The 27,993-nt window shown below is 43.2% G+C and overlaps 1 protein-coding gene across 3 annotated transcripts in view; it reads right to left on the reverse strand.

Annotated features, from left to right (window-relative positions):
• The window catches only part of LOC146796210 (uncharacterized), a 126,254-nt gene that overhangs the window by 75,735 nt on the left and 22,526 nt on the right, over positions 1-27,993 (reverse strand). For 2 of the 3 annotated variants that reach the window (XM_085628710.1, XM_085628709.1), the window contains exons 1-2: positions 11,588-11,704; positions 8,154-8,298 (exon numbers count right to left, since the gene is read on the reverse strand). In XM_085628710.1, coding sequence (XP_085484836.1) covers positions 8,154-8,187 — 34 coding nt within the window. In that variant the 5' untranslated portion in view covers positions 8,188-8,298; positions 11,588-11,704. Of the gene's footprint in view, positions 1-8,153; positions 8,299-11,587; positions 11,715-27,993 lie in introns of those variants that run through there. The other variant, XM_085628708.1, reaches the window with a different exon arrangement.

Here is a 27,993-nt window from a genome sequence, read left to right on the forward strand (position 1 = left end):
AATTAGAAAGGGTCATTATGGAGCTTAGAGGGGAGGTCATGGGTATTAGGGGACTATTAAAGGACCTCTTGGATCGTACCCAACACAAATATTCAGAAAACTTCCATCACATTGTGGACGGTCCTATATCTACAAATGGAAATGACCTTGCCCCTACTGGTGGGGGTAATTTGAACAACACTCTAGCAGGGGTTGAGACTTGGAAGCAGTTCCCTAGGGGGGAGGAGGTAGCTCCCAAGACCATTCGTAAAGATCGTATTACCTTCCCCAGCTGGAGAGGAGGTCACCAACAGGGCCCTACGCCCAGAACATCGCATTTAGGGCTAATTGAGACACCTAGACCCCCTGTGGACCGAGACCTAATGGCCCCTGGCCAGAGATCACCTAACATTATTTTCATGACTAATGTTCCAAAGATATCCTCCCTAGGCTCTTATGAGTCTAGCGACTCACTAATTAATAAATTAATCCATTGGATCCGCCATGTACGAGGGTGTCGTTCAATTATTAGGGAGGACATTGTGAAGGCTAAGAGATGTTCTATCCCAGATTCTAACTTTGATACGATTGAGCTAACCTTGGTGGATGCCTTATTGGTTGAGAATCTGGTTGCACTGGAATATAGAACCTCTTCCCCAGACCATTCTAGAATTCAGTTCAGGCGATGGACAGTGACTTCTCCTAATACTATACCTCTTATCCTCCCTTGATAAAAATGATTGACTCCCTATGCCCCATTTAGATGAGAACACAATTAGTTCAAGTTCTACTGTCCAGGGCTCCTTCCCCTTACTTAATTCTAAATTCCCATCTTCCCAGACATTACATGCCCAACCACCCATTCCACTCAATCCTGCTAGCTTATCCGCGACGAATGAATTAAAAAATACTGTCCTGGAATATAGCAGGCCTTAAGAAAAATATGAATATTCCGGTTGAGTTTGTGAGCACGCATGACGTCTGTGTTTTTCAGGAGACATGGAGCATGGAAGCGCTCTTGATCTCAGGGTTTGCCACCTATTTTATCCCTGCAATCTCTAGTGGCAAGGGTAGACCCTCAGGTGGACTCCTAATATGGATTAACCTCGATCTGGGATGGTCTATTACTTCTAAAAAAAGTAATAATCATGACATCTTGTGGCTATCTATCAAGGCCCCAAAAAAAGGTGAATCAATTAACCTCTTTAATGTCTACATCAGGGGAACAGTGAGTGGCAGGTCTTCGACCATCTTGAGTGAATTAGAACTCCTCTTAGCACACTGCCCTCCCTCCTCAAAAACCATCATATGCGGGGACTTCAATTGTACATTCGAGCCCTTGGGTTCCGAGGACCCCCTGAACTTAGATGGAGAAGACATTAGATGGGGAGTGCCTCCTCTTTCCTTGGCCCAAATTAAAAAATGGACGGAGATTGTCATGCAGGTTAACGCCCTCACACTGGAATACGGCTTAAGAGCCGTTAACGGAAGAACCTTGTCAGACCTTAAGGGGGCAAACACTTTTAACAAGCTGACATGTCCTTCCCGTATTGATTATATTCTGCTGTATCTATGTCTCTGGGAAAGTCTAGTCGATATGGAGGTTAGTTTTACAGTAGACAGCGATCACAATCCTTTATCCCTAACCTTGCAGAACCGTTGGGCTGCTTCGCTGACAATAGCATCTGTATGTGATGCTGACCCCCTTCTTTCCAAAGAGGTAGTACCTTCCAATTGTGGCAGGCGGTTAAGGTGGCCTAGAGTACTAGCAGACAAAAAGAAGATCTCCTCTATATCTTTAATATTGACCGAAAAAACTAGAGATCTTGAGGAAGCCATGGCCTCGATCCAGACGAGAGGCAAGATCCCTATAATTCACCAGGAAACTATTTCCTTGATTGCGGAACAATTTCTTGGTAGCACTAGCTTAGGAAAAAGGAGATCTGGAAAAAACACCCTTAACCCTTGGTTCACAGATCTCTGTAAAGAGAAAAGAAAAGCACTAATAGCTGCGGTCAAGGAGAAAAATAACATCAGGGTCAAATTAGCAAGGAAAGATTATAACTCATCCTTGACATTAGCTAAGCGTGCTTGGGAAGAGGACCACTGGGATGAGCTGAAAATAGCGGCTTCTAAGAGAAATTCTGCCTACTTCTGGTCACTAATTAGCATTAAAAGAAGGGCAGGCACTGTCCCAATCCCAAACCCTATAGACAGCCAGAATTGGTGGGACCACTTTGCAAACTTATATGCCGTTGACGTAGAGGGAGAGCGAGTGTCTAGTAGGGTTAATCAATATTTACTCAATCCGGACCATATAATTGCTTTTAGTTGGGAGGAGGTTTTAAGTGCTATTAATAGCATTGTTCCAGCTAAAGCCGCAGGACCTGATGGCATCCCAGGTGATTTGTTCCGTTTGGAACCAGGCGGTTGGGCTAAATATATCCAACACCTGATTAATAGCTTGTTAGAAGGTGGTGAAGTCCCCCCATCCTGGAAACAAGCCGAAGTTATTCCTATTTTTAAGAAAGGTGACCGCCAAGTCCCTGCCAACTACAGGCCTATTAGCCTTGTAGACTGTATGCAAAAAGTGGTAGGACGTACTCTCCTTAATAGAATTCACCTTTGGATGGAGGAAGGGGGAATCTTATCTAAATGTCAAGTGGGTTTCAGGAAAGCTACTAGTACCATAGACCAAGTCTTCCGTCTATTATTATTATACTGGAAAGTGGTTGTTATTGCAAAGGGGAGCTTATATCTTGCTTTCATCGATCTCAAGACGGCATTTGATCTAGTTCCACACGCTAAGTTGTGGGCCGTCTTGCAGGAAATGGGCATACCCCCCTATATTTGATCCCTTTTAGTTCGCCTCCATGACGGTACCTCCGCAAGAATTAGATGGGGAGATCAAGGGCAGACTACTGAGAGTATCCCAGTAAAGAGAGGGGTCCGCCAGGGCTGTGTTTTGGCTCCCACACTCTTCTCGCTTTATGTGAATGGTGTGGTGGATTTTTTGAGCCACATTCAAGCTGATGCACCAGCCCTGGCAGGGGAAAAAATAGCTACACTTCTCTTTGCTGACGATACTCTCTTGATCTCCAAATCCCCCATGGGTCTTCAATTACTACTCTCCCGTTTCCAGGAGTTCTGTACTCAAAGGGGCCTTATTATTAATATTTCTAAAACAAAATTTATGGCTTTTAACCCTGGAAAACAATTTAGACCGAAACTCATCCTTAATGGCTCTCATCTTGAGCAAGTTCACTGCTTTGATTATTTGGGGATGAGGCTATCGGACCAATTGTCATGGAGACCACACTTGAATAAAATGCTACTAAATCATAAAAGGGTAGCAGGGGCAATTGTAAGAGAACAGCGCCTGTCTATTTCTAGACTAGTCTCCCCTGCCCTGGCTGTTTATGAGGGTAAGGCAGTTAGCGCGGCAACCTATGGAGCAGAACTTTGGGGGTTTGAAAAAATAGCTGAAATTCAAAAGTCAGAGAATAAGTTTTTAAGAGATATCCTCTCTGTCCCCCAATGCACTCCATTAACCCCCTTATTCCTCGATACTGGGAGGCGCAGGGTGAGTGACACGATTAGACTACGCCCCCTCTTATACTGGGCAAGATTAAGATCCACCCCGGAACTATTACATTACGCGGCAGATCTCAGTGAACTGATTTCTCTGGATATGGGCAAAAGGGTAAAATGGCTCACCGAACTGAAGGAACTCCTAGTCTCGTTGGGTTTAGCTGACGCATGGAGGAACCAAGCCCAGCCCTCCAAGGCGGAGTTAAAAAAGATCTACTGGAACTGGATACTCCAGCGTCATCTATCCTATCCGAGGCATGGGAAACTCTCAGAAGACTTTTTACTGTTTAAACATGTTGGCCATCTGGAACCCTATCTTGACTTCATTCGAGTCCCTATGGATAGAAAGCTGTATATACTTTTCCGGTTTGGGTCACTGTATCTCAATGTTTCAGTTGCTCAGAGGGATCCAGCTAAAAATCTCTCTCCTAGTTGCCCGTGTTGCGAAGCTCCCCACGAAACAATAGCTCATTGCCTATTTGCATGCCCGGCTTATCAGCAGGCCAGGAATAAATGGCTTAAACCTATTTGTGTTCAGCTAGGAACAAGGAACCATCTAGTTGCACTACGCATCTTGAGATCAGATGCGTCTAGACCAGTAATTGTGTGCGGTGTTGCCACATTTTTGGGTCGGGCTTGGATCATTCGCACGAAAGCCATTTCCAAAGCCACAAAATTAGCCAATGTTGCTATCGATTAAATTTTGAACCCACTTTCTAGTGTAAGAGGTCTAAAGGAATGAACTGTGATTTTGAGACCCCTTGTTGATTATAGTAATTTGTTTTTAAAGGGAACTTTTATGAATTGCTATTTCCTTTTATTGTTGTTATACCATGTACTCTTAAATATTTATCCTTTTTAACTATTACACAAATTTGACTTATATAATATTGACCGTATTGTATGAAAGCTTTTATGATAGTAATTATCGAATAAAGCAAAATTGATAATGATAATGAATCCCAAAAGACTAGTCAAATGATGCAGTCTGCTGACATGGGACAAACAAGCATTTACAATGCAATGGTCACGGCATTGGTAAAGTTAGAGCTATTGGCATTGCTCATGACATTATTTTTGTTTATGTTTTTTTTTTTTTAAACATTTAAAGAAACGGCATTGTCATGAGCAATGCCAGTAGCTCTAACTTTACCAATGCCGAGACCATTGCATTGTAAATGCTTGTTCACATTGTTTTCAGGAATTGTATAACTAAACTCTCCTTCCTAAAAAGTTTTTTCTGGTATCTGCCAGTCTTAAGAAACTTAATATTGAGGTATCAGAAATAATGAAATATGAATGAAGAACATATTGAAAGAGGAGGCGAGTCACCCGATGCCTTCACCCAGGGCCTTAATGTGATGCTCAGGCTGGACCCACAATGGTGGATCCATGTCAGATTTTCAGGGCAACCAACGAATCTCATGTAGATTCCCTTTATGTACATGTATCTCAGTGGGATGTACTGAAATTCTGGCGTGGGTCTAGCCTTGGCTGCACACAGGACATGGCCTGGAGTTTTCACTTGACGGAAGGTGGAGGGGATCTGTATAGAGATGGTTCTATAAGGGCATCGCCCAGCCAGACTCATGGGCCCTCCTTACAAGAGGGGGGGGGGGGGGGGGGGGCAGGAGGGGGCGGAACTCCCATGTGGAACTCCACTCCACCCCGTCATGAATGATCCGGTGTGTTAACACCATGTGTTCTCAGGTGTAGGAGCACTGACCCTATCTTATCGGCAGATATAAGCACCTGGTGAAATCATTTTAGGGTTCGGCTGCAACCGCAGCCAGGCCTGGACCTCCAGCCCCACCCGACCTCTCCATCTCTGGTGGCGGTAGTGTTGGTGTGAGAGGGTTTGGGGGGTCGGCGGGGGATGCAATGCTTCCCCCTGACAGGACACTTCCTTCCTTATGCCTCTTCCTTCACCCCAGCACCTCACAGAAGCCTGTGTTGCCAAATGGGAGTGTTAAACCTACAATGCGAGTCACGGAGTGCTTGTTTCGGTTCATTAAGAAGCCGTGTCACACCTCCCAGCTACTTCGCGAATCGCTATTTTTCCGCAAAGTAAGTTGAAGAGCGCGGTGCAGCACTTCACGGACAGCACCGCGGAAACAGAACGGGTCAGGCGTGGGTGTGCAATTTTTCCATTTGCTTCTTTTTTTAAGTTTTCCTGACTATTAGCTCTTCGCACAGAACGGCATAATGTGCGGTGACGGTCATAGTCGGCCTTTGCTCTCCGATAACACCCTGGGCGGGAAGAAATGTAGCGCCCTGGGCGGAAAGAAAATTTGCACCATGGCTGCAGCTGGTGAATAAAATAATTCACAGTTCAGTCACACATCAAAGCACTGACTGACTTCTGAGCACAAACTTCTCGGCACTTTCCCAAAATATCCCAGAGCGCCTTGAGACCCTCAAGGGTGGGATTGAGTCACTCACAGCAGTAGCTTTGTCACGCTAGTGCCGAGTTGTTGCTGGTGCGAATGGCGCTGTTGATATGTGTGGGGGAGGGAGATAGGAGGGGCGGGAAGGGGTAGGTGGGTTGTAGGACGGCACCTGAGGCAAGTAAAAGGGAGTAAAATCAGTCTAGCCTGCATCATTGGTGTCAAGAGGGACACTGCTGTTAATACAGGCTGCTCCGTGCGCCCCTCTAAAGACGGCGCCCTGGGCCTGGGCCCAGCTCGCCGTGCCACAATACAAGCATGTGGAGGTAGGCAGGAGAGAAGTCCGTGTGTTTTCCCCTCCGCTGGTTCTTCGTCAGCATGCTTGGCTGCTGGTTTTCCCGAGGTGAGTTCAGTTTGCCCTGCCGCTTGTTTGCTGCGGTTGGCGGGGCGCACAGCGGGACAGGCCCTCTTCCCCCCTCCCCCACCTCGATGTATCGGCGCAGTGGGAGCCTAGTAGAGCGAGGGTGCCGGCCTTCTCTTTTCACAAACCTGCACAGCAGATCTCGGGGTTGCCCGCCGTGCTGCGCAGACGAAATTCGAACACCTGCTGGGGTGTTTCTGGTCACATTTATTTTTAAAAAAAAGTTTGGATCAGACTTGGTCTAATAACTGTCATCGAGATTTACCAAAGAAAGGGACACCTCTCTCGGTTTCAACAGTCACGGGCACACTGTGTTCCATCAGTGTGGTCAGGATGAGAACACGGACATTCCTCGAGCGAGAAACACCTCTGCATCACACGCCGCCCTGTGCGGGGGTTTCACCCCCGGATCGAGGCCAAGCAGAAGACTTACGTGTGCACGTTCAACAAAACACACCAAACATCAGGTTCAAGGCGGGAAATGTTATTTTTTTGTGATTCAAGAGTATAGTTGGTGAGAAAGCTATTTTTACAGATGAGTGTAACCGCTTCCTCTCTGCAGAGGGTGCGCGCGGCTGCCGCTTCCTCTGTGCCAGCCTCCCAGTAATGCCAGCAGGAAGCAATATTCAGGACTGTGGAAGCACGGGGGGGAGGGGGGGGCTGCGCAGAATCTCGTGACCCGCCCGCGGTTATGCCTCGATCTCCTCGAGACGGATTTCCGAAGCTTTCTTGGAAACATCAAAGAGCCTTACTTACCAACAAGAGCAAGCACACACCACCGAAAAGGCAGCGTCGTTTTCGGATTCGGGGGCGTGTTTTGCTGTTGTCTCCTCCCTGAGACTTTTCGCAAAAACCACGCCCCCTGATCCGAAAAGGACGGGGCCTGATCGGAGTGACTGACCTCTTCTCCAGTGGCTGGCCAGCATTTACGAGGCCAGCCAATGGAGAACAGGGGAGAAGAGGGGCTGGATCAAGCCCCTCTTCTCCAAGTCATTAAATCTCCGACTTCGGGTTCTGCCTTTCGGCAGACCGGTAGTCCTCGACCTAAAAAGTGTTGTAAGCTTAAAGACGCACCCAGGTGATAGGGTGTGGGACTGCAGAACAAAGAAATCCTGGAAGTGTATCAACATTTCGGTAAAAGCGGACAATTGCAAAAGAAAAATCAGAGAACACGAAGACACTGTGAAAGGTAGGGTACGATGTGATTAATCGAAACCACAGTTCAATGGCAAATGCCAGAATATCAAGGACCTCATCACAAGTGGCCTCTTAACTCCAATGGGACTGATACCAGCAGTTACAGACTCCCTTGGAATTATGTGTGAGTGGAAACACTCCAGATCTCTTTACTTTCACCGGGAGACTTTGGATGCTGAACAAAATCTAAATCTCCGTGTGGACTTACATCGAAGACTAATCTGGGTACTCCGATCTAGAATTATCAATTTCCTCTGTAATTCCTCATTTTTAGTGGACCCTGACATTCCAACTTAAGTCAAAGCAATAAGCCAAATGTTCCCCAACTGCAGATTTAACGGTACTCCTGAAGTCAGTAACACAAGGGGTGGGGAAAATCCAGCCCATTTAATGGGCCACTCATAATGAGGTCTTAGTAATCAACATGCCCATCAGGTGAGCTACGTAGGACACAATTCCGGAGACAACAAGGCAGCAAAAGAGGCAGCAAGTACAGCAACATTCATAAAATAGGTGGTTGCAGAGTAAAGCCAGTTGTTATGGCACAGTGATCAGTGATAAGAAGACCCAAAGCATACCCCGCCACATCACACTAGAGACATCCTTGGTCATGGTTTGTCTGCATGGGCAAACTTCCTGTACAGTTTTTTTCCTGCAACCTCAGCTCCTCACTCTCTTTTTCTAGTCATTCCCCTTTTTAGAATGCGTCGATTCTCCAGTAGACTGGAGGATGGAAAGGAAAAAGCAGAATTCAGTAAAGCAAGCCATGATTATTTAAATTTAACATTTTAAGAAAATACATGAAATACCATAGAACAGGTTTGTTTACAGTATTCAACATTTTCTGCTGAGGCATTATTATGTATATATTTTTAATAGCTACTACACTGCACTTCTAGATTTCCTTAAAAATGGACATTAAGACACTCGGTGGTGGCACTGAAGACCACAGACCTGTGGATGTATCATTAGTTTTCATTCTTAGCCAAACTACTGGAAAACTGTTTTGCAAACCAACTGAAAAACTACTTATCAAAAAGTCAAAGTACAGAAAATGCTATCCTGCACGTAGTTGATAATATCCTTAATTTCTTTGATCGTGGAGAGTATGAACTCCATATTTTATGAGGTCTCTCCAGAGCCTTCAGTGCCTCGGACAATATCATTCTTCTTAACACCCTGGAAAGGAGGTCATGGATTCAGGGCATGGCTCTGGAAAGGTTCTCATCATATCACTTCAACAGGAAAATGCAAATACATATGCACAATACCAGCTCTCCTAAACATGATACCACAAGACCCATTCTCACTCGCCTGCTGTTCATTCTATATATGGAACCATTGAGAGACCAAGGTGAACTGTGTAATTAATATTGACAACATGTTGATGACACTTATCTCATAATAAACTCCATGGAAGATGCTTTTTTTCTTTCAAACTGCTTAGAGTAAGTTAAAGACTTGAGTTCTCAACAAAGACATAGGCCTTAATCAAGCCAAAACTGAATTTTAGCTACTCTTGCCCTAGGAAAAAAACTCCCTGCTTTAGAACTGGGATAAATCCCTTGCTTCCCTAGAACTTCCACCCAATGTGATTTAAAAAAAAATCCCAGACATCATCCTTGATAACCTGCATTTGAATGAGCATATGTGAGTACATTAAGACTGCTGTAAAAGGGTCCAATACCGAGTCAGGTTGATAAGAACAACTAAACCATCTAACCACAAACCTTAAACTAGTTGCTCAGATGTTGATTCATAACAGACGAAATTACGATAATACACTTGTAACTGGTTTCCCCAAAATCAAAACTGCAATTCCTTAAAGCAACCTTGTTGCAGCACATTTGGTGACTACAACCTACTAAAGATCTGGTATTACCCTAGCGTTAAATGACCACCGATGGCTCCCTCTACTAAGATGCAAATTTATTCCTGCTGGTGCAACATACAAGGTTGTATGATCAAGGTTTCAAGAGGAGCCCTCACTTTCAGAAGAATGTTTTTTGTTTCGCCTCAAAACCCTAAAGTCTCAAAACAAACGACCTTTAAGAAGGATTCCTCTGGAGCTACTGAATAATTACTGAACTTCCAAAATCTTCTTTATCAGGAAACAACCTACTCTCAACATCTTTAAGGCCGAACTCACCACTTTTTAAAGCAAGGAAATGTTACAATGTAATAAACTTAGCAGGAACCCCATGACAGGAAAAGGTCCTGTTCAGACTCCTACATGATGCACTGGCCAAGCTAGCTGTGGTTTTTGTCCTTCCAACTCGGACTGAAAAGCAAAAATGTGTTTTGCTTGTGCTAATTCTAGATTGGTTTTCACCACTCTACCCTAAAGTAACTTCCATCCTATATGATGTGCATTTTTTAGTATCTAGGCTTTCCAAGACGTTTTCTGCTGTGATTTATCGTTCCATCTTGGATGATAAACAGATTTTGTTCCTTAGTACCCACGATGTATTGTTGTTTCACTGTATCCCATTTCCCCTGTACTGTTGCCTTTTAAAAATGATCATCTTTCTCTTCAATCAAAAATTTGATCCAACATGTGTGCACCACTCTGAGGCCCGTGAGCCTTGGTCCACATTATAAAAAGCTGTACAAATAAACAAAGCAGGTGAGCCTTGTTGACTTTAAAATAACAGTGCAGTTCTTTTCTATAATCCTATGCTGCCTATGTGCTTGCATTGCGGTTTGCCTATGTAAATAAAAAAAAGATTTAAAGAGTATCAGGGGCTTTAATCTCGTAGAACTTTTTCAATGTTCACAGAAGAGAGACTGCGCAAGAGAAAGAGTTAAGCAGGGAAGGGCTAAATGGAGGGTAGGTTCGAAATAGATTAATGATTAGGCAAAGTAAGAGTGTGTTCACCAGCAAGTCTGTCCAAAGAACTGTAGCTGTTTGTACAGAGTAATAATTAGAAGACAATTCAAAATAAATTGTTTCACAAGCTACACATCTTTCCAAATGTTTCATGTGCTTTGTGTGAAAAGGAGCTACATATTCGGTTTGCATTGCACGTCCACGAAGTAAGACAGTGCAAATGCACACTGAAGTAAGGTTATGAATTACACATTTAACGAAGACTAATGCTACAGGAAAAGAGTACAGAAAAAGTTGATGGATGGAATGCTCAAATCCATCTAAGCCACTGGTAATTACTCAGGCCGCATCCCATTACATTGTTATTTTGCACACCATGCCACCTCCGTTTGGATCCAGGCATATGAAAATAAGTCTTAGCTCTGGTCCAAAAGGAACAGTCCAGCCTGAACAGTCAGGCCAATTTCTCCCAGAACTGGAACACAAGCAATCAAGGCCTGGTTTTGCCCTCATTAGGCCTCATTAGTCGGGTATAGGTTTGTCCAGTCTTGGGTTGTTTGTGTTCCGGTTCAGGGAGGAGCTGGACTGGCAGTTCATTTTGGACTGATCCCATTGAAGCAGCATAGAGCCCAATTTCCATACGGTTTGGTTCAAACTGAGTTGGCTTGGGATGCAAAATAATGATGCACTGGGATACAATCCTGAGTAATTACCAGTGGCTCAGATTAAATGAAGCATTCCATCTATTGTTTTTAGTATGTCGTACTAAGTGGGATAGCTGTGCCCAGATGAGGGTCACATGCACGGTGTCTATGGAACCACCTGGCTGATGAGCCCTAACTAGGGCACGAGTGGTCAAGCGTTGCTTCGGTTCTGCTTCAGGGAGTACCTGGCCTGGCAGTTGTGGCTTTACTGTTCCAATTCGAACAGGGTTGAGAAGGATTTGAGCATGGCTGGGTCTAAACTAAGGTGGCATATTGTGCAAAATAATGATGAACTGGGATGCAGCGCGAGTAATTACAGATGACTTAGATTAATTCAACACTTTATTTAGTACTTCAATCGAAAGGAAAAGAGACTATTCAAATTCTGAATCTACCCACAACCAGAGTAGCATATTTTTTTCATCACATTTGTACTACGAAATGAAGGTCTCCACACATAAAAGAACAAAATCCTTACCCATTGAAATAAGAGCTTCATAATTTTCCTTCATCATGTCTTTGTAAAGTTCCTTCTGACATTCTTCCAAGTCCTTCCATTCCTCCTCTGAGAAGTATGATGCCACATCATCAAAACTCATGGGCACCTGAAATACCAAGCAATAAGCAGTCAGAATGCACAGGACTACTGGTGCTGGATGCCTGAGCTCTAAATGGATTCAAGACGAATGAAACCCCCGTCACAGCTCTAATGGATTTGCAAGCACAAAATCATTTTAACCATACTATTTTTTTTTTTTTTTTTTTAAAGAGAAGTGGATCAATTTTCCAAGGCCATAAAAAGAAATACTAGATTTTATAGCACGGCTTGCAAAGGCCATCATCGGATGAAAATGTATCTCTTTCTTTATCTCAGGGGGTGATGCATGTCACTTTCAGCATTACAATGAATGTGGCTCCACAAACTTGTACAAAAGCGATACAATATTCAGTGCCCAATCGTTTTTTCTACCATTTACATCTCATCTACTTTACCCCACCCAAAAAATACAAGCGAACAAGACAACTAAATCAATGTTATAAAATATAATTTATAAAACATAATTAACTGTACAAAAAGAAATTCATAAATGAAAATCTAAAAAACAAAATCTCTCAATTTACAGTGTGCAATCAAAATTTTCAGAGGTAAACACCAAGCCCCTTTAACAACTGAAAGATATCCTGACAGACATATTTTATAACCAGGTGAAAATCCTCAATGAAGGTTTTTGAAAATCGTTTTAGTCTACTTGGTTCTTTGAAAGCTATAAGAGGACCTTTATTTGTTGTTCGGCCCATTTTATGTATTGACCACCCATAATTCAAAATAAAAGCAAATTGGAAAATCAAAATACAAAACATATGCCTCACAGGGAACAAGTGAAGTCTATGGAAACCGTGCAAAAAAAGTTTCTTGAGTCTGTGCTACATAACTGGAGTTTAACCTGTCTGTCAAAAAGGAAAAACATAACATTGTTTCACAAACGTAAAAACAAAGCAGTTACCGAAAAGTAGCACTTATTTAGCTGTGTTACTGTAGCTGAATTAGTAAGGTACATTCCCCTCGCTACAAAAAGACTCTTCTCTATGTGCATTTTCTGTTCATACTATTTTAGAGCCTTTATTAAATAGTATGATGGGTTTCAGCTATGATGCTCTGGATGCAGAAGCTTTTTATCAGTTTAGCAGTCTTGCTGAGAAGACATTGTCACTTTTATAAGTATTTTTTAGGGCATTGAGGATTAAGTTAAGTAGGAATATGTTAGTAGTATTTCCCTGGCTTTTCTACATCAAGTCAAATACATAGAACATGTACCCTGCCCTTTAATGAAGTTCTTTACTAAAGAGTCACCTTCAAGTGCAGCCATGAAACCAACACTCACTGTTTTCCAAATACCTCACTCTTTTAGTGTACTTGTGACAGTTATTCAGCTGCACCAGCTTATGAAAATACAGCGATTCAAGTTAAGACGGTTATCGAAAAAAATACAAAAATAATCAACTACAACAAAACAATCAATCTGTATGTTGACTGCAGTATTTTAATCCCTCAGTTTACACCAAGATGAAAAATAAAATATGGATGCCCTTAAGCAAACAACAGGGATATGGGAAGACTAATGAAACTGAACCGAGGTAGATTGGTCGCCCTAGGTAGCAATCTTTGAATGGATTAGGATCCCATAGCCAATTCACAGCATCGAAGTTAGCACTCCAAAGAGACGAGCAATGCAACTAAAATCTCACTTCAGCCAACTACATAATAAACAAAAACCCTGGCTACCTGAGATTCTCTCAGAGACACCCAGTCCCTGAAACAGAAAAAATACATTACTACCCAACATTCCTCTCTGCCCCATGCTACCTTCACCACAAGGCTGCCATCTTAGAAAAGTCCCTATCATTTTAACTTGAATATGCTTCATTGTATTTATAGACTGCAGAATTCAAAGGAGCAGCTAGAGGCAATCCAGTAACTTAAATGGAGAGAAGGCAGACATCTGGGGTATAAACAGAAACAAAGGTAAACAAATGGGACAGGTTTACTAAGATTAATTTACTGGTTAAAAAGCATTTTTAAAGTAAAAGTGTTTACAGAACATATGGAGGGAGGGCTCTAGTTGATGGGTCGTAGGCAAGGAATTCCAAGCCCAAACTACGGTCTGTCTGTTGCCAAAAGCTGATTGTTCTGACTTTTGCCATGTATAGGAGAACCAAGAGAGCTTAGTGAGGGGAGTGTTGTGGTTTGTTCTATCTGAATTTCTTACCCCCTCCTCAAAATAAATAATAAATAAATACAAATCAGGGAGAAGGCTGGTAGAATCCTCTTTGGATAATGGTGAGTAAGGGATCGGTAACTAAAGGAAAGCTTTGATGATAAGACAGATATAATATCTATAGGTACATACTGGAATAGAAACGGCTTTCACATTCTAGACCAATTAGAGTCTCTTCAAAATAGTGATGAAAGCACATTAAGTAAACTAAATTACTATAATCTAGATATGATATCACCGAGGCTTATATGACTGGGACCTGATGAGCAGCACAAACCCAGAGGGTCATATACATATGAAAGATGGCTTAAACCTTGTACCTAAAGCTTTAGTTGAGTACACTTAATCCTTCAATAATATCCTTTATACACAATCAAGACCATATCTTAGAAGCTTATTGATTAAAAGAGCACTAGAAGTCAAATAAGTCTAAGTACTCTGACATAGTTTCTCATTACAGCCCAGAAGCCATTCACTTACTCTGGAATGTGACATGTATATGGGCTCCTTCCCATAACTGCATGCTAAGCTGGAGATTAATTAGCCTTAAGAAACAGGTTCACGAATAGCACATCACATCTCTTTTAGCTCCTACTTTTGTATTGAAGCAGTTTATACATTTTTAGTCACAAAATAGTGGAAACTTCTTCAAAATTATTACCCAGAACACACTTAACATCCTCAAGCATGTTGTCAGCTTAAGTCTCGCACAGGTGAGTATCCTCGATACTCGATGCAGAACAGAAAGATTCCACTTTAATCCATCTGGCCTGGAAAACAACTACAATACCTGATATTTGACCTCCTTCACCCACCTTCTCTACCAAATGATAAATCTGTCTCTACCAGTTAATCCTAGCCCTCCCTAAAAGCCTTCAGACTTCTATACTTATCCAAACAAACTTCCTGCATGATTCCCTCAGCTTACACTTACCTTGGCCATACCACCACTAACCCCACAAGTGAAGCACAAAAGATATCTACACTGTTCCAACCACTATCATGCCAACTTTGGCTAACACAATGGAAGACTAAAAAACTCTCCCTGGCTCACCTTAGCAGGAATTTTAGCCATCATCTAGTCAACCAACTTTATTTCTATGAATGCAGAAAGAGTCAAAGCCCCACACTATCAAAGTTCCAATAAATTCTAACCACAGACAAATTAAGCAACTTAAAATCTGTAAGTACTGTAAAAGAGGTCTTAATTCACCACTTCCAACTAGGTGTGGTAATCAACTTAACACCAGACCTCTCCTACTATAAATCACCTCTACTACTATAAATCAATGATTGTCCCAGTTAGGAGAAGATGCACAAAGGAAATACAGATTTAACATCCATTCCAACTGATTAATCATGACTCAAATCAAGAACATAAATCTATTTCATCTACAACCAGTCTTTAGCATACAACAGAGAAAACCTCAAATCAGAAGCCTGTCAAACCATTGTCTGTTGAGAATTCCTTTTCAAGGTGCTTCCCCAGCAAAACTGCCTTTTCATCATCACAATGATTTACTAATCATGAGAATACAAACCCAAAGCTTTTTACATTATAAATTTGCAATGTTTGAAGACCCAATTTCCAAAAATCATTGCAACAAGATCTCATCACCCGGAAGGAAGGTCAACAAACGGCAATGATACTCTTCAATCTCTCAGTCTCAGACAAAATTCCAAATTATGAAATTATGTTATCAAATCAAAAACAGACAAAATAAAATGGGGTTCTCCAAATATTCCCTAATCCAAATTCACTCATTGCTTTCTGAACTCAATCAGGCAGCCAGAAAAGGAACAGATTATGGTGTGACCATATAAAGTCAATGTACTATCAATGCAATCTTTGCATGGTCACTGGTTTGGTCAGCTATTGTCTCATGTTATAGACCCAGCCACTTAAATGGGTCACCATTTGTATCGTGAGAAGACTGGAAACAATGGGTAGTAGAAACTGTGTCAGAAATATGAGGAAAATGTGTGATTTTTGTCAAAGTTTGCACAGCATTTCGGGTAAAAAAATATAATGGTACCCACGCATGTCAACCACCCAGGACTCCACTAGGTATCTTCTTGTCAGAAACAAATCTGATGTCAACTGAGGCCTATAGTGTCAAAGGCGCGAGGTTCAGTCGCACAAGTGGGAGAACTGTGGGACACAACGGGCAGCAGAACATTTGTTATTATAAACTGAATTTCTCTTCACTTTTGGCTTCCAAATGTAAGCAAGCCAGTGTGTAAGAAGGACGTTTGAGGCAAGGGACAGCAAATCAATTATTGATTATATCTTCTTATCCCCTGCACTTTTGAGGTGGGTCCACAGGTATAGTGTCTTTCGCCTTCCTTTTAGTGATCACAACCCAGTGATCTTAGAACTTGATAAGGCTTTTTGCTCCAAAGTGGCCCCACTGGCGATAGTCCCCTCTGCTACCCTGGTCACTAGAGAAAAGGGCAGGAAAGTAAAGTGGCCCAGAGTAGTACCAGAGGACTTTTTGGATAGCTTAATGGCAAAGAGAAATGATGATTTTAGGAAGTGCATGGACCCTTCTAATATGGGTGGTGAGACAATAGCTGCTTTTGACTTAATCTGTAAACAGGTCTCCTCTGACTTAACCATACCTAGCATTCCGCGCAGTCAACAGGGAAACAAGTGGTTTGATGCTAGTTGTTCCAGGGCTCACCGAAGCCTATTAACTGCCCTAAAAACATTGCCCCGCGATAAGGTTCTAATAGCCACCCTTAGGAGAGACTATAAATCTACAATTCAGCGCCGGAAAAACGATTTAAAACAAGAGGCTTGGGACGCCTTGTCCTCGATTGAAGTCCTTAAGGATAGCGCAAAATTCTGGAACATAGTGAACAGCCCTTTTCTAACAGGGAACGATAACGCCCCACTCGATATTAACATCCCAGAGGGGGAGTGGCTGATTCACTTCGAAGGAATTTATGCGAGTAACCTGTCCCCCGAGCCTTTTAAGGTCCCTGATTCCTTCTTTCCTCTCAACCAGTTGATATTTAATAAGAAAGATGTGGGGAAGGCCATACAAGACTCTGCCTCTAATAAGGCCCCGGGACCAGATGGTGTTCCATTGGATCTTTATAAAGGGAACATTGAGATCTGGAGTACCATTTTAACAAATGTTTTTAATGATAGTGTTGAGAATGGGTTCCCGGTATCTTGGTCCAAATCAACTATTGTACCGGTTTTTAAAAAGGGGGATAGGGGTGACCCGAGAGGTTATCGGCCCATCTCTCTGATTGACTCAGCGGTCAAAATATTGGGCAAAGTGGTTTTAAACAAAATCTCGGATTGGGTGGCGGAGAAGGGGATTCTATCAGAGATACAATATGGCTTTAGGTCAGGCAGAGGTACTATGGACCAGTGCCTCAACCTGTACCTGTTAATAAATATACTAAAGCCTCTAAAGGGTCCCTATATTTAGCATTCATGGATCTGTCCACAGCCTTTGATCTGGTGAACAGGTCGAGGCTGTGGACGATCCTGTTGGATCTAGGGTTAGACCCCTGCCTGGTGCATTTCTTAGCGGAACTGCACCAAGATCTATATGCTGCAGTGAGGGTCTCCCACGAGGGAAAATGCACACGTCACTTTAAATCGGGCAGAGGGGTACGCCAAGGATGTATCCTGGCCCCCCTACTCTTCACCCTATATATTAATAGACTAGATGTAATTCTAGGTAAAGCCAGTTTGGACACTCCGCGTATAGGGAGCAATACTCTACCTGCTCTTCTATATGCGGATGATGCCGTCCTTCTGGCCCGTACCCCTTTGGGTCTACAGAGATTATTGAACTCATTCGGGGACTTTATGAGCTCATTGGACCTCGTGGTGAATAGTTCTAAATCACATGTGATGTCCCTGGGCAGCCAGAAAAATAAAGTTAAAAAATGTTACTGCAAGGGAGTGGAGGTCACTAGAGTTAGGGTATTCACCTACTTGGGGGTCATATTTGACGATAGAGGTTCGTGGGCCCCTCAGCTTACTGCTAAAAAGAATAGTGTGGGCAGAGCATCTTCAGCCATATTAAGTTTTGCACGACGCTTGGGTGGAAAACCTTGTGACGCAGTTCTTGCTATTTATAGGGCGAAGTGTTTAGCTATAGCAGCCTATGGTGCTGCCATCTGGGGGTTTAAAAAGGCGGAGGGAATTCAGGTTGCAGAAAATACATTTTTCCGTTCACTTCTCTCCGTCCCCCAATCATTTTCAACTTTCTAAATTCATCAAGAATTAGGGATGGGTTTTGTTTCTGATCATTTAAGTTTGGCCCCCCTTACATTTTGGTTGAAAACATGGTTGAATCCTGAACTTTCCCTTAATAGATTGATTCTAAATGATTGCATGGGTTTAGATAGAACGGCTGACATCCCCTGGCTCTTGTACGTCAAGAAAATGTTTTATAAACTAGGTCGCCCGGAGATCTATGAGAACCCAGAATCTATTATTAAGGGGGACATTGGTTGGGTTAAAGTTCAGTTTTTAAATTTAAGAACTCAAGAGCGGGAAGATGAGGAGCTCACAAAAACATCGGTAAGAGCTCATTTTTTATTGATATCCTCTCCCCAGATCGAGCCCTACCTTAATCTGGTCAGGAATCACTATCATCGTTGGTTATTGACCAGATTTCGTTTCAACCAAATTCATTTTGTTTTGGGGAGCATTGAGGGATGGAGTAAACCTACAGATGCAGCTTTTTGTAATTGCGACGGCCACTCATTTCAAGATACTGCGCACTTTACCTTTTTTTGTAAATATTATGATGAAAGCAGAAGGAAGTATATCATACCACTTTTGCGAGGGAGGGGTTTTTATCAAGTTAAACCTGCTTTGATGCATTTGCAATTATTAAATTCCCCTTGGATTACCTTTAACATTGCTAACTTTCTGGTTGCTGCAGCTCGGGCAAGGAAAAAACTAGATGCACAGTCTGTTTTATGATCTTAGTGTTAATTGTATTTGTCGGGATGAATTTTTATTATGTTGTTGTTGTATTGTACCTGTGTTTTTTAACAATTTGTAATATTGTGATGTACTTTTGTGATTTTAATTAATCGATTAAAGTGGTTTTGATGATGATGATGGTGTAACAAGGAATATTCTGAGTTCTGCATATAACCACTATTCCTAAACTCAGCATCAAGGAAACATTTTTATAATTCATAGCTTTCCTTCATTCCAAAGTTTTATTCATTAGATTTTACTATAGATGTTTCAGCATACTCAGTACAAAATTAAATACCACTATAAGCTGCTGCTCAATTGCTGACCCTTGATGTCATCGGTTTTTGAACAACCAAAAACCACTACAAATACCTGTATCAATAAGAAATCCACTCACAATCATATTCTGGAAATGCACCCAAGATCATGAATACTCTATGCACTCAGATCACGTTTCATCCAGATTTTCAAAAGTGTGGTCAGAGGATGCCATACGCACAGGTTTTTGATACAGCAAACAATTCTGCATAACTATACAGTCCTGTGTAACTATACTGTAGGAAAATGTGAAAGAAAAGCTAGACTAGAAATCCAAACTACATAAGATGTCTTAGTGCAGCAGCTACTGTCTTCACAGAGTATGAAGTTACTACAAAAAATTGGACACAAGTAATCATCAGAAGTAGCGGTCTCAAGCAAAAACTACTGAACTCATGTGAAAAGCTCAAATTAAATGTGTATGTTGACTTACTGTAGCCAAAAAAGACATGACCAGTCGATGGGAACAGAGCCAACACCATCGCTCACAATGGCAACGAAGCATTGATAGAAGCATAGTTGTTGAGTCCGATTTATGTGGCCAGATGATGGGCAAGGTTTTAAAAAAAATAAACTGTAAAAAAGAAGAAAAACTGCCCCGATGATGAAAAGGATAAGAAAGAGAATAGACACAGGGGAGCTTACGGCTACAATAAAGTAGAGCTAGCTCAATAACAGTGCAAATATTGTTTACAACAAAGTATAATGATGCAAGATTGTAGCAGAGAAACAGCCATTGTCTAAGAAACACAGAGGCATCCGAAATTCACAGGTAATGTGTCATTCTGCAGTGCACTATTCTGCCTCTAGTAATTTGGCTCAGAAAAGCATCCTGAATAATGTTTTTGGTCATCACCCCTGGGCTACATAGTAAGGTATAATGTGGGACTGATTAAAGAAATAAGACTGAATCAAAATTGCAACACGCTTGAATACCTTCTAACTGAAGAGCACACATATATACATACATACGTATGTATATACATACGTGTGTGTGTTTATATATATATATTTTTTTGCAACCAAAGATACGCCGCACTCAGGTTTCTTTGATGTATATTTATTTTGTACAAACAGACTCAGTCCGTAATCATACCGACGCGTTTCAGCCACACCGGGCCTTGCTCATGGTTGGTAGACATTACCCACAATTCAGTATATATACTCTGTGCTCTCAGCTCAGCCCATAATGACGCCTAATGGGAGATGTAGTTCGTAATAATTATCAGTCACCTTTGCTAAACGGACAGTAATACCATTGTAATTTGTAAAAGGGCTGTATTTTACACTTTAACCAATTTAACCTATTGGTTATATATACAGTGACATACTTCCAAAGTTTCCATAATGTGCACGTTTTGTATAGTACATTTGAGTGCATATCATGCACTCTTACTGCTCAGTGCAAGGACCTGCATGGAGGTTTCTAGGTGCTACTTACTTGCATATTTTCTAAAACAACGTCACATTGAGGATCAACAACACTCAGCTATGCTACTCACCATGATTGATCTATGCCTGAACAACAACATGTTTTTGTTTAATCATGATCTGTACCTGCAAACCTGTGGTACCGCCATGGGCTTTTCATTTTCGCCTAACTATGCAAATTTAACAATGAGTTGGGGGGAGAAAGAAACTGTGTACAGGACTCAATGTAAAACCGTAAGTGCTCTATTAGAGGTAATGTGGGCGAGCAGCCTTGGGCCTAACATGTGGAGTGTAAGACATTTATTGCACAACACTGACCAATAATGGACACACGACTCAAAAAGGAAATCCACAGCAATTTTAGAAAAACTAGCTTTGTTTGTACTTTAGGTTTAAATATTTGTATTAGTTTAACAACAATCAAGTCAAATTGCTGTGTACTTTATATTAAGACCAATATTTTGGCAATAAGTATGTTTTTCAATGAAAATACCTTTCAGTTTTAAAAGTCGACACTTAATGCTATTTCTGAACATTTCAATGTTATCCTATGGGGAAAACAATATTCTGGTTAAACAGTTGGGTATCACACTTACAGTTCCAGTTTTCAGGACCTAAGGTCAGCCCTCGCCAGTAGGTAGTTTTAGTTAGGGCTTGGTTTCCATAGGAAAAGCGTTTTTGTTTTGCTAATAACTTTGGCGCATTTGATGAATCTTCACGAAATTTTCAAAACTAGTTTGACACTCACTTCAGCTGCAGTCTGGAAAGTTTCAGGGTGATCCGTCAAGTGGTGGCTGAGACAAAGAGGGGGTCTTAAAATGTCTTTTACCTATGTTAATTCCCGTAGAGACTTTAGACACAACCGCCCGACGGAATTTCACCAAATTTCGCTGAAAGGTACTTGGTCCAGAGCAGTGCCTATTTGTAACAAAAAACAAAGCTGATGCAGTACAACCTTTATGATTAATAATAATCCAAATACAGTATTGGATAAGTTCTAGATAAGTCCAAATTCCAAGCAAAAGTTAACACCAGTTCATGCGGACAATCTAGTGAGGTATCCGGCATACAATGAGCAGTGAAAAGAGGTAATCTGTCAATTTTCAATTTCTTTTTATTAATTCTCTCAAAAAGTTTTCCCAGCACACGAACTTGCCGACACGTGTTTCGTCTAATCCTAGACTTTTAAGGCGATTTAGTAAATTAGTCGCAATGTGGTCTGATGCGATCGATTCATAGGCCATAATCCGTTGGTGAATTCGAAAAACCAATAGTATATAGTAAACAGGAAAGTCAAAATGATGATACAGACTCCAGCGAGTCACAATGGATATGCGTCGATTCCTCGTATCGCTTGTGGGCTGGCGACCCAAATAAGATAAAGGACTTAAATGAGTCACAAAAGGTCTTCCAAGATGATCCGTTGTCGCGTATGACCTAACGGGTTAGTGACCCTATGTTATGTCTTGTTACAAACAATCCCAGGTCATGTCTCGTAACAGTATACGGACTTTGAGTCTAATTCCACTAGTGTGGCAACACTACCCAAGCAGTGAATTCAGTACGTCCTAGGACAGGTAGCTGCAACACCCGTTGCTTCGTTTGGTCTACATCGCTTGTACGAGGTTGCATACTTACCATGAATTTGCTTCCGCACTGAATTCAGGCAGATATTGAACAGCTAAAACCCTAGCTAAATTTGATAACATTAGTCAACTAATAATGTTGATCAGCCTATTTTGGCTGTGATGATATCTATGCAAAACACTTTGACTTCAACGGCAAACCTTTTGACAAGACATCTTAAAGCAAAGGATGATGCCTCAAATCTTAAGTGCTAATTTTCTAACAATATATGGATGACCCTGGCACACTTAACTTTATAAATGAGCAACACACAGATTAAAAAATACAACAATAACATATATGCCGGATCTTGTTGAATTAGGTAAAGATTGCATTATGAAGGGATTTTAAAAGGGATTTCTTGCATTTTCCACTGACCACATCTCTATCCAATCAGTCTTGAATAGTAACAATCATGATATGGATATTTTCCTCTTTATACTGGTCAAGCAAGGAAGTATGGGAAAGGTGGCAGAGGAGCTAAAATGACATCACCAATAAAGAAAGCGAAAACACCACAACTAATAGAACCTATATTAACTGACCAACAAAAAGGAAGCAGACTTAAATATTTAAAAAATTAAAAACTAAACTCAAGCATTTAGCCGTATAATAAAATAAAAGCTTCCAATAAGATCAGCTTTTTGACAAACTGTGGAAAGTCCACACCAGTAGTGAGCTAGACCACTCTCTTGGACTTGACTTCACTGCGACTACAAGACTTAGATTAATGTTGAGATTTAGATGTACCCCAAATTTCTAATTCTAGGCCTGACCAAAGGGTCGAAACTTTGTACGTTGGCCATCATAACCAAATGTGGCATAAATGACCAGTAGGCCAATATGGTACAATAGATAAGTTACCTCAACTACTGACTATAGGCTTACTTCCTATTTAGAATTGGATTATGTACCAAACTTCAACGTTTGAGTTGGAATGGGACTAATCATAAACACTTAAATAGGAGTATGAGATTAACCTGTCTTCTGAAGTTAAACTAAAATTGGTTTAGGCACCATATACAATTCTTTAGAAAAAAGTTATAGAATGGGATTAGCGAGGACCTGACAAATTATTCTACAGATTTGTAGAAGTGGTACTCCTCGTTAGCAATTATGCTTTTAAATTGTCTAACAGGATGTTCTTAACTTAAATGCATCAAATGTCTAGGCAACAGGAAGCATGCCGTCAGAATGTAAAGGGCTACAAGAGAATCCCCCCAAGCGAAAAGCAGTTGTTGTTTTAGGAAATCTCTATACCAAAGTAACCTTTGAGGGATGTCTGGTGAAGTCTTCAGCATGCACAAATAGAAAATCACTACAAAACAAAAGTACACTAATAATGTAGTAGGCACTGTATTGAAGTGATCTTTATAAAGTCACCAGGCCTTTCGGTTAAACATCTCTCTCTCTTTCTGTCACTGCTGATTACATGGATATGAACATCAGTCCTTTAGAAAAACTGGTTCTCCACCTAATATGGTCTTCTAAAGTGTCTAACACATTAGGCCCACTCACCTATCAGTAACCTTTAATACACAAGGCTCCATTGCTGGGAAATAAGAAATAAACATTGGCATAGCCTATAGGTCACGCCTTTGGGGCTTTATAAGTGTTTAGACAGAGCAATTGGCTTTGTTAACGTTTTTAATGTGTTGTAGAGCATTGTGAATGTTGTGCAGCATGTTGAAAATGTATAAGTTATAATAAAGTGTTATAACTATTTCTGTCACCTGATATCTAACCGAAAAAACATTATACACAGCTGAAGTATTGTACTAAAAACCAAAATTAATACAAAAAATGAGTTCTAGTTTGTTTAAGCAATGCTGTCAATTTTTCCTTGCTTGTTGTAGGTTAATTTTTTTTAAATAGTTTTTATTGTTAGTTGTGGGATATAAACAACAGGAGGGTGGTTGTTGTGAAATAGTATTTTAATTAGATAGGCGTAGTGGAGAGTTATTTGTGGAGAATTAATAGATGTCAAATTTTTATGCCAAACTGAAGTGGTGTGGAATGATGCTGAAGTGGTTGTAAGTAGTGGCGGAGGTGATGCTAAGGTGTACCGGAATGATATTGAGGTGATGCTGAAGTGGTGGTGCACTGGTTGCGAGGTGATGCTTATGTGATGCTGAATGATACATGGGTGGTACTGGGTGGTACTGAGTGATGCTGAGGTGTTGCGAGTGATTTTGTCGTGATGAGTTATGTTGATGTAGTGAAGCTGAACTGGTGCTTATGTGGTGCCAAGTGATGTTTTTGTTCTGTGTTGAGGTGTTGCTGTATTGATGCTGAAGTGGTGCTGCGTTGGTTCTGAATTGCTGCTGGTGTGGGGCTGTGCAGGTTCTGAGCTGGTGTTGCACTGGTGGTGGTGCACTGATGTGGAGGTAGTGTTGTGCTAATGCTGAGATGGTGCTGTGTTGATAATGAGGTGTTGCTGCAGTGTATCTGAGGTAGTGCTGTGCTGATGGTGACTTGTTGCTGCACTGGTGGTGGTGGTGCACTGATGAGGAGGTGTTACTGTGTTGATGCGAATATTGTTATATGGGGGCGGGTGAGGAGCCAGTGAAGGGAGATAAATTGCAGCGATAAGAAACAATACACAGACTGTTTACTGTAGAGCCGTCTGTTGGAAGTTGCGCGAGGGGTGGTGGGTCTGCCTCCTGTTACAGTGGCGGTACTGGTGTGCTTCCTGTCTGAGTCGCACAGGGGTACAAATGTTGCTGCTGATGATTTAAAAACGAACAAATATTGTAATAAAGGGCAATAATGTCAATGCCAAAGCTGCAAGGAATAATAAAAATTAATAATATTTGGGGCGTGGCCAAGATGGCAGCTAGGTAGAACGCAGGATCGTGTACCTCCGGCGCCGCCACCCAATAGCCTTGTGATCGAGCCCATTCCCGGTTTCCTGGAGCACTGTAACGGGACCGGGCGGCTTCAATGATCAGCACCGTACCTGCCTGTCGAGTTTCCAGAGATTCAGCCGCTACCTGCTGGTTCCGGAGTCGAAGGCCGGAGCGGCGGCCCGGCGAGTGGCGCAAGAGGGCCCTGTGACCGGGAGGAGCATCCTGAGTGGTGTGGCCCGGCGGCGGAGGAGCAGGAAGCTGCCGCTGTGTGGACGTCTGCCGCGGTGAAGTGCAGGGGTGCCTGCGGGCCCGGGTAGCTGAGCCAATGTGAGCCGCTGCTCTGAAACAGGTGAGAGCCGGCGATTGTGCGAGGGTCGGAGCGCGTGGCTCCGCAGGATCCGCCATCTTAGGAGACCCGTCATCACGGAACACTCGTTCGGCGCTTCGGGCTGGCAGCGGTCTTTACTATGACGCAGGGGAGCTGGCTCAGCTAAATGGGGGGGCGACCTCTCCCAGCAGATGACCGCAGTGGGAGCCCCTCGGTGACAAGGATTGATTTGAGGCCTTGATTCCGGCCCGGCAGAGCTCAGAGAGGGGACGAGAGCCCTGACGTGCCCGGGGAACGGGAGGTGTGCTGGGCTTCCTGGATCCCGTGGCCCTTTGCTGCCATACAGGAGAGGAGACACTGAGGGGCTAGCCTTGGATCCCGATGCAACAGCCTCTCGGGGACATTTCGAGCCTGGTGGGCCCTGGAGGCGGGGTGGGCCTGTCAAGGCCTGTGAGGGGTGCATTCGGATCTGCATTGGCCCTCTTTGGTGAGGTGATAGAAGAGACCACGTGGCGACACGGGGCACGCACCCAGAGCAGCCATCAGCCCTGTGCCTGAGAGGGATTAAAGCCCAGCGGCGCGGAGGAGCCGGAAGGTCATCCTGGGGTCTGCCCGGCCAAGATTGAACTGAGTCTGTATCCGGTGGCGGGGACCATGGGTGTTGTGCTGTGCGGACCCGGCCTGGATTGCACAGCTCCCCTACGATAAACCCCACTGGCGGACGTCGGCAAGCTGATAGGGAGAAGGTGACTCGCCGAATGTGGCTGGTGTTGGACATAGTCTCGCAACCGGCTGTCCCGAGAGCTCGGGGTCCCCGTCACTGACTGGGAGAGAGAGGAGCACGGACACTTAGTATTTGCACCATGGTGGCAGCACGCACCAAGAAAGACAAAACACTGAAAAAAATGCATCTGAAGCAATCTGGGTGCCACTACCACCGCAAGACATGATGGGGCCTTGGATGGGGGCGACTGCCTGGCCACTAAGACTTTTATGATGGAACTATTTGCTGCCATAAAAGAAGACATACAGGAACTTAAGGGCCAGCTCTCCGCCGATCTAGAAGAGCGCGAACTCAGCAGAGAAGAGGATCTTCACCAATTGCAACAAAACATGCTCCGCCTCCAAGAGCAGCATCTAGATCTACAAGCACATGCCGAAGATCTCGAGAACTGCTCTCGGCGGAATAATATACGGATCCGAGGTGTGCCATGGCGAAAGGAAGGGGACGTTCTAAGGGCTTACGTCAGGGCTCTGTTCCAGCAGATACTGGGCGAAGATGACACGACTGACATACAGATGGACAGTGTTCACAGAGTGGGCCTCCCCCGAGGAAACAAAGCACCACTGCCAGACATCCTTGTGTGCGTCCATAACTTCCAATTAAAAGAAAAGATAATTCGGAGGGCGTGAGAGGCTCACCCAATCTAGTTCCGGGGCCAGACACCCGCTATTTTTCAGGACTTGGCGGCTTCCACTTTGCTCAAACGGCGTGAATTCAGGAGGCGGTCACCTCCCATCTCCGTGAGCAAGGCATCCCTACTCCTGGGGACATCCCTTCGCATCATATTTAAACTACATGGAAAACTACACCAGATTCGTTCTCTCACTGAGGCCCTTGAGTTACTTGGCCTCGATAGCACGACGACAGCGGAGCCGGTAGAGAGGCTTAGCGAGCATGCTTCTCGTCGATGGCAGCGAGTTGGCAGGCCGGCCTCCACCCTGAAGCACAACCAGGCAACGATGACCAAGGAGCGGGAGGTGGTGCTCTCCTCCCTATCGCAGCTGTCGGAACGCCCGGATACCCCATGATCTGCACAACTGGACTGCACCGGGGGGCACACGTGGCTGTCCCCAATGCTCGCTGACAAACTCTCCGCCTGCGAGCGAGGGCGGCCCATGCTCTCTGCACCACTTGTTGCTGAACGAGTCATGAGCTCCTTGGTTCTCCATTCCCTGGCGAACTTTGGTCGTGTTTTGTTCTTCGTAATTGTTCTGAGATTTGTTCTCCCTTTGATGACATTTTTGGTTGTTTTCATGTCTTTTGGGGGTTTCCGCACCAGTCAGTCCTTCTGTCCAGCTTCCCCGTCAAGTCATGAGGGCCTTTGGATCACTGCAGGCCTAGACAGCGGGATGCTGGCAAAGCAGTTTGTTGCACCCCCACACCCACCCTATGGGGAAAGCCCTTAAGATAGTTAGCCTTAATGTGCGGGTCTAAACTACCCCGTGAAAAGAGCAGCTGTTCTATCCTTGCTAGAAAATGCAGGGGGGATATTTGTCTTCTCCAGGAGACACACCTTCTTTCTAAGGACACCTCCCCCCCCCGTATGCGCACTAGGCGCTTCCCGCAGCAATTCTAGTCGGTGGGTCTGTCCAAGAAAAATGGGGTAGCAATTTTGGTTGGAGCTCACTTTCCGGGCAAAGTCATTGCAACTCTGGCAGAAATCAAGGGGTGCCTGTTAGCGCTTAGGGTGCAGTGGGAGGGTTTACACTTAACATTGGCCTCACTCTATGCTCCGAACACACAACAAGAATCCTTTATTCTCACTGCTCTCACAGAGGTCCTTGCGACGCCAGATGCTGCAATACTGG

Source organism: Triturus cristatus, chromosome 10 (genome assembly GCF_964204655.1).
Source record: "Triturus cristatus chromosome 10, aTriCri1.1, whole genome shotgun sequence".
Taxonomy (NCBI): Eukaryota; Metazoa; Chordata; class Amphibia; order Caudata; family Salamandridae; genus Triturus; species Triturus cristatus.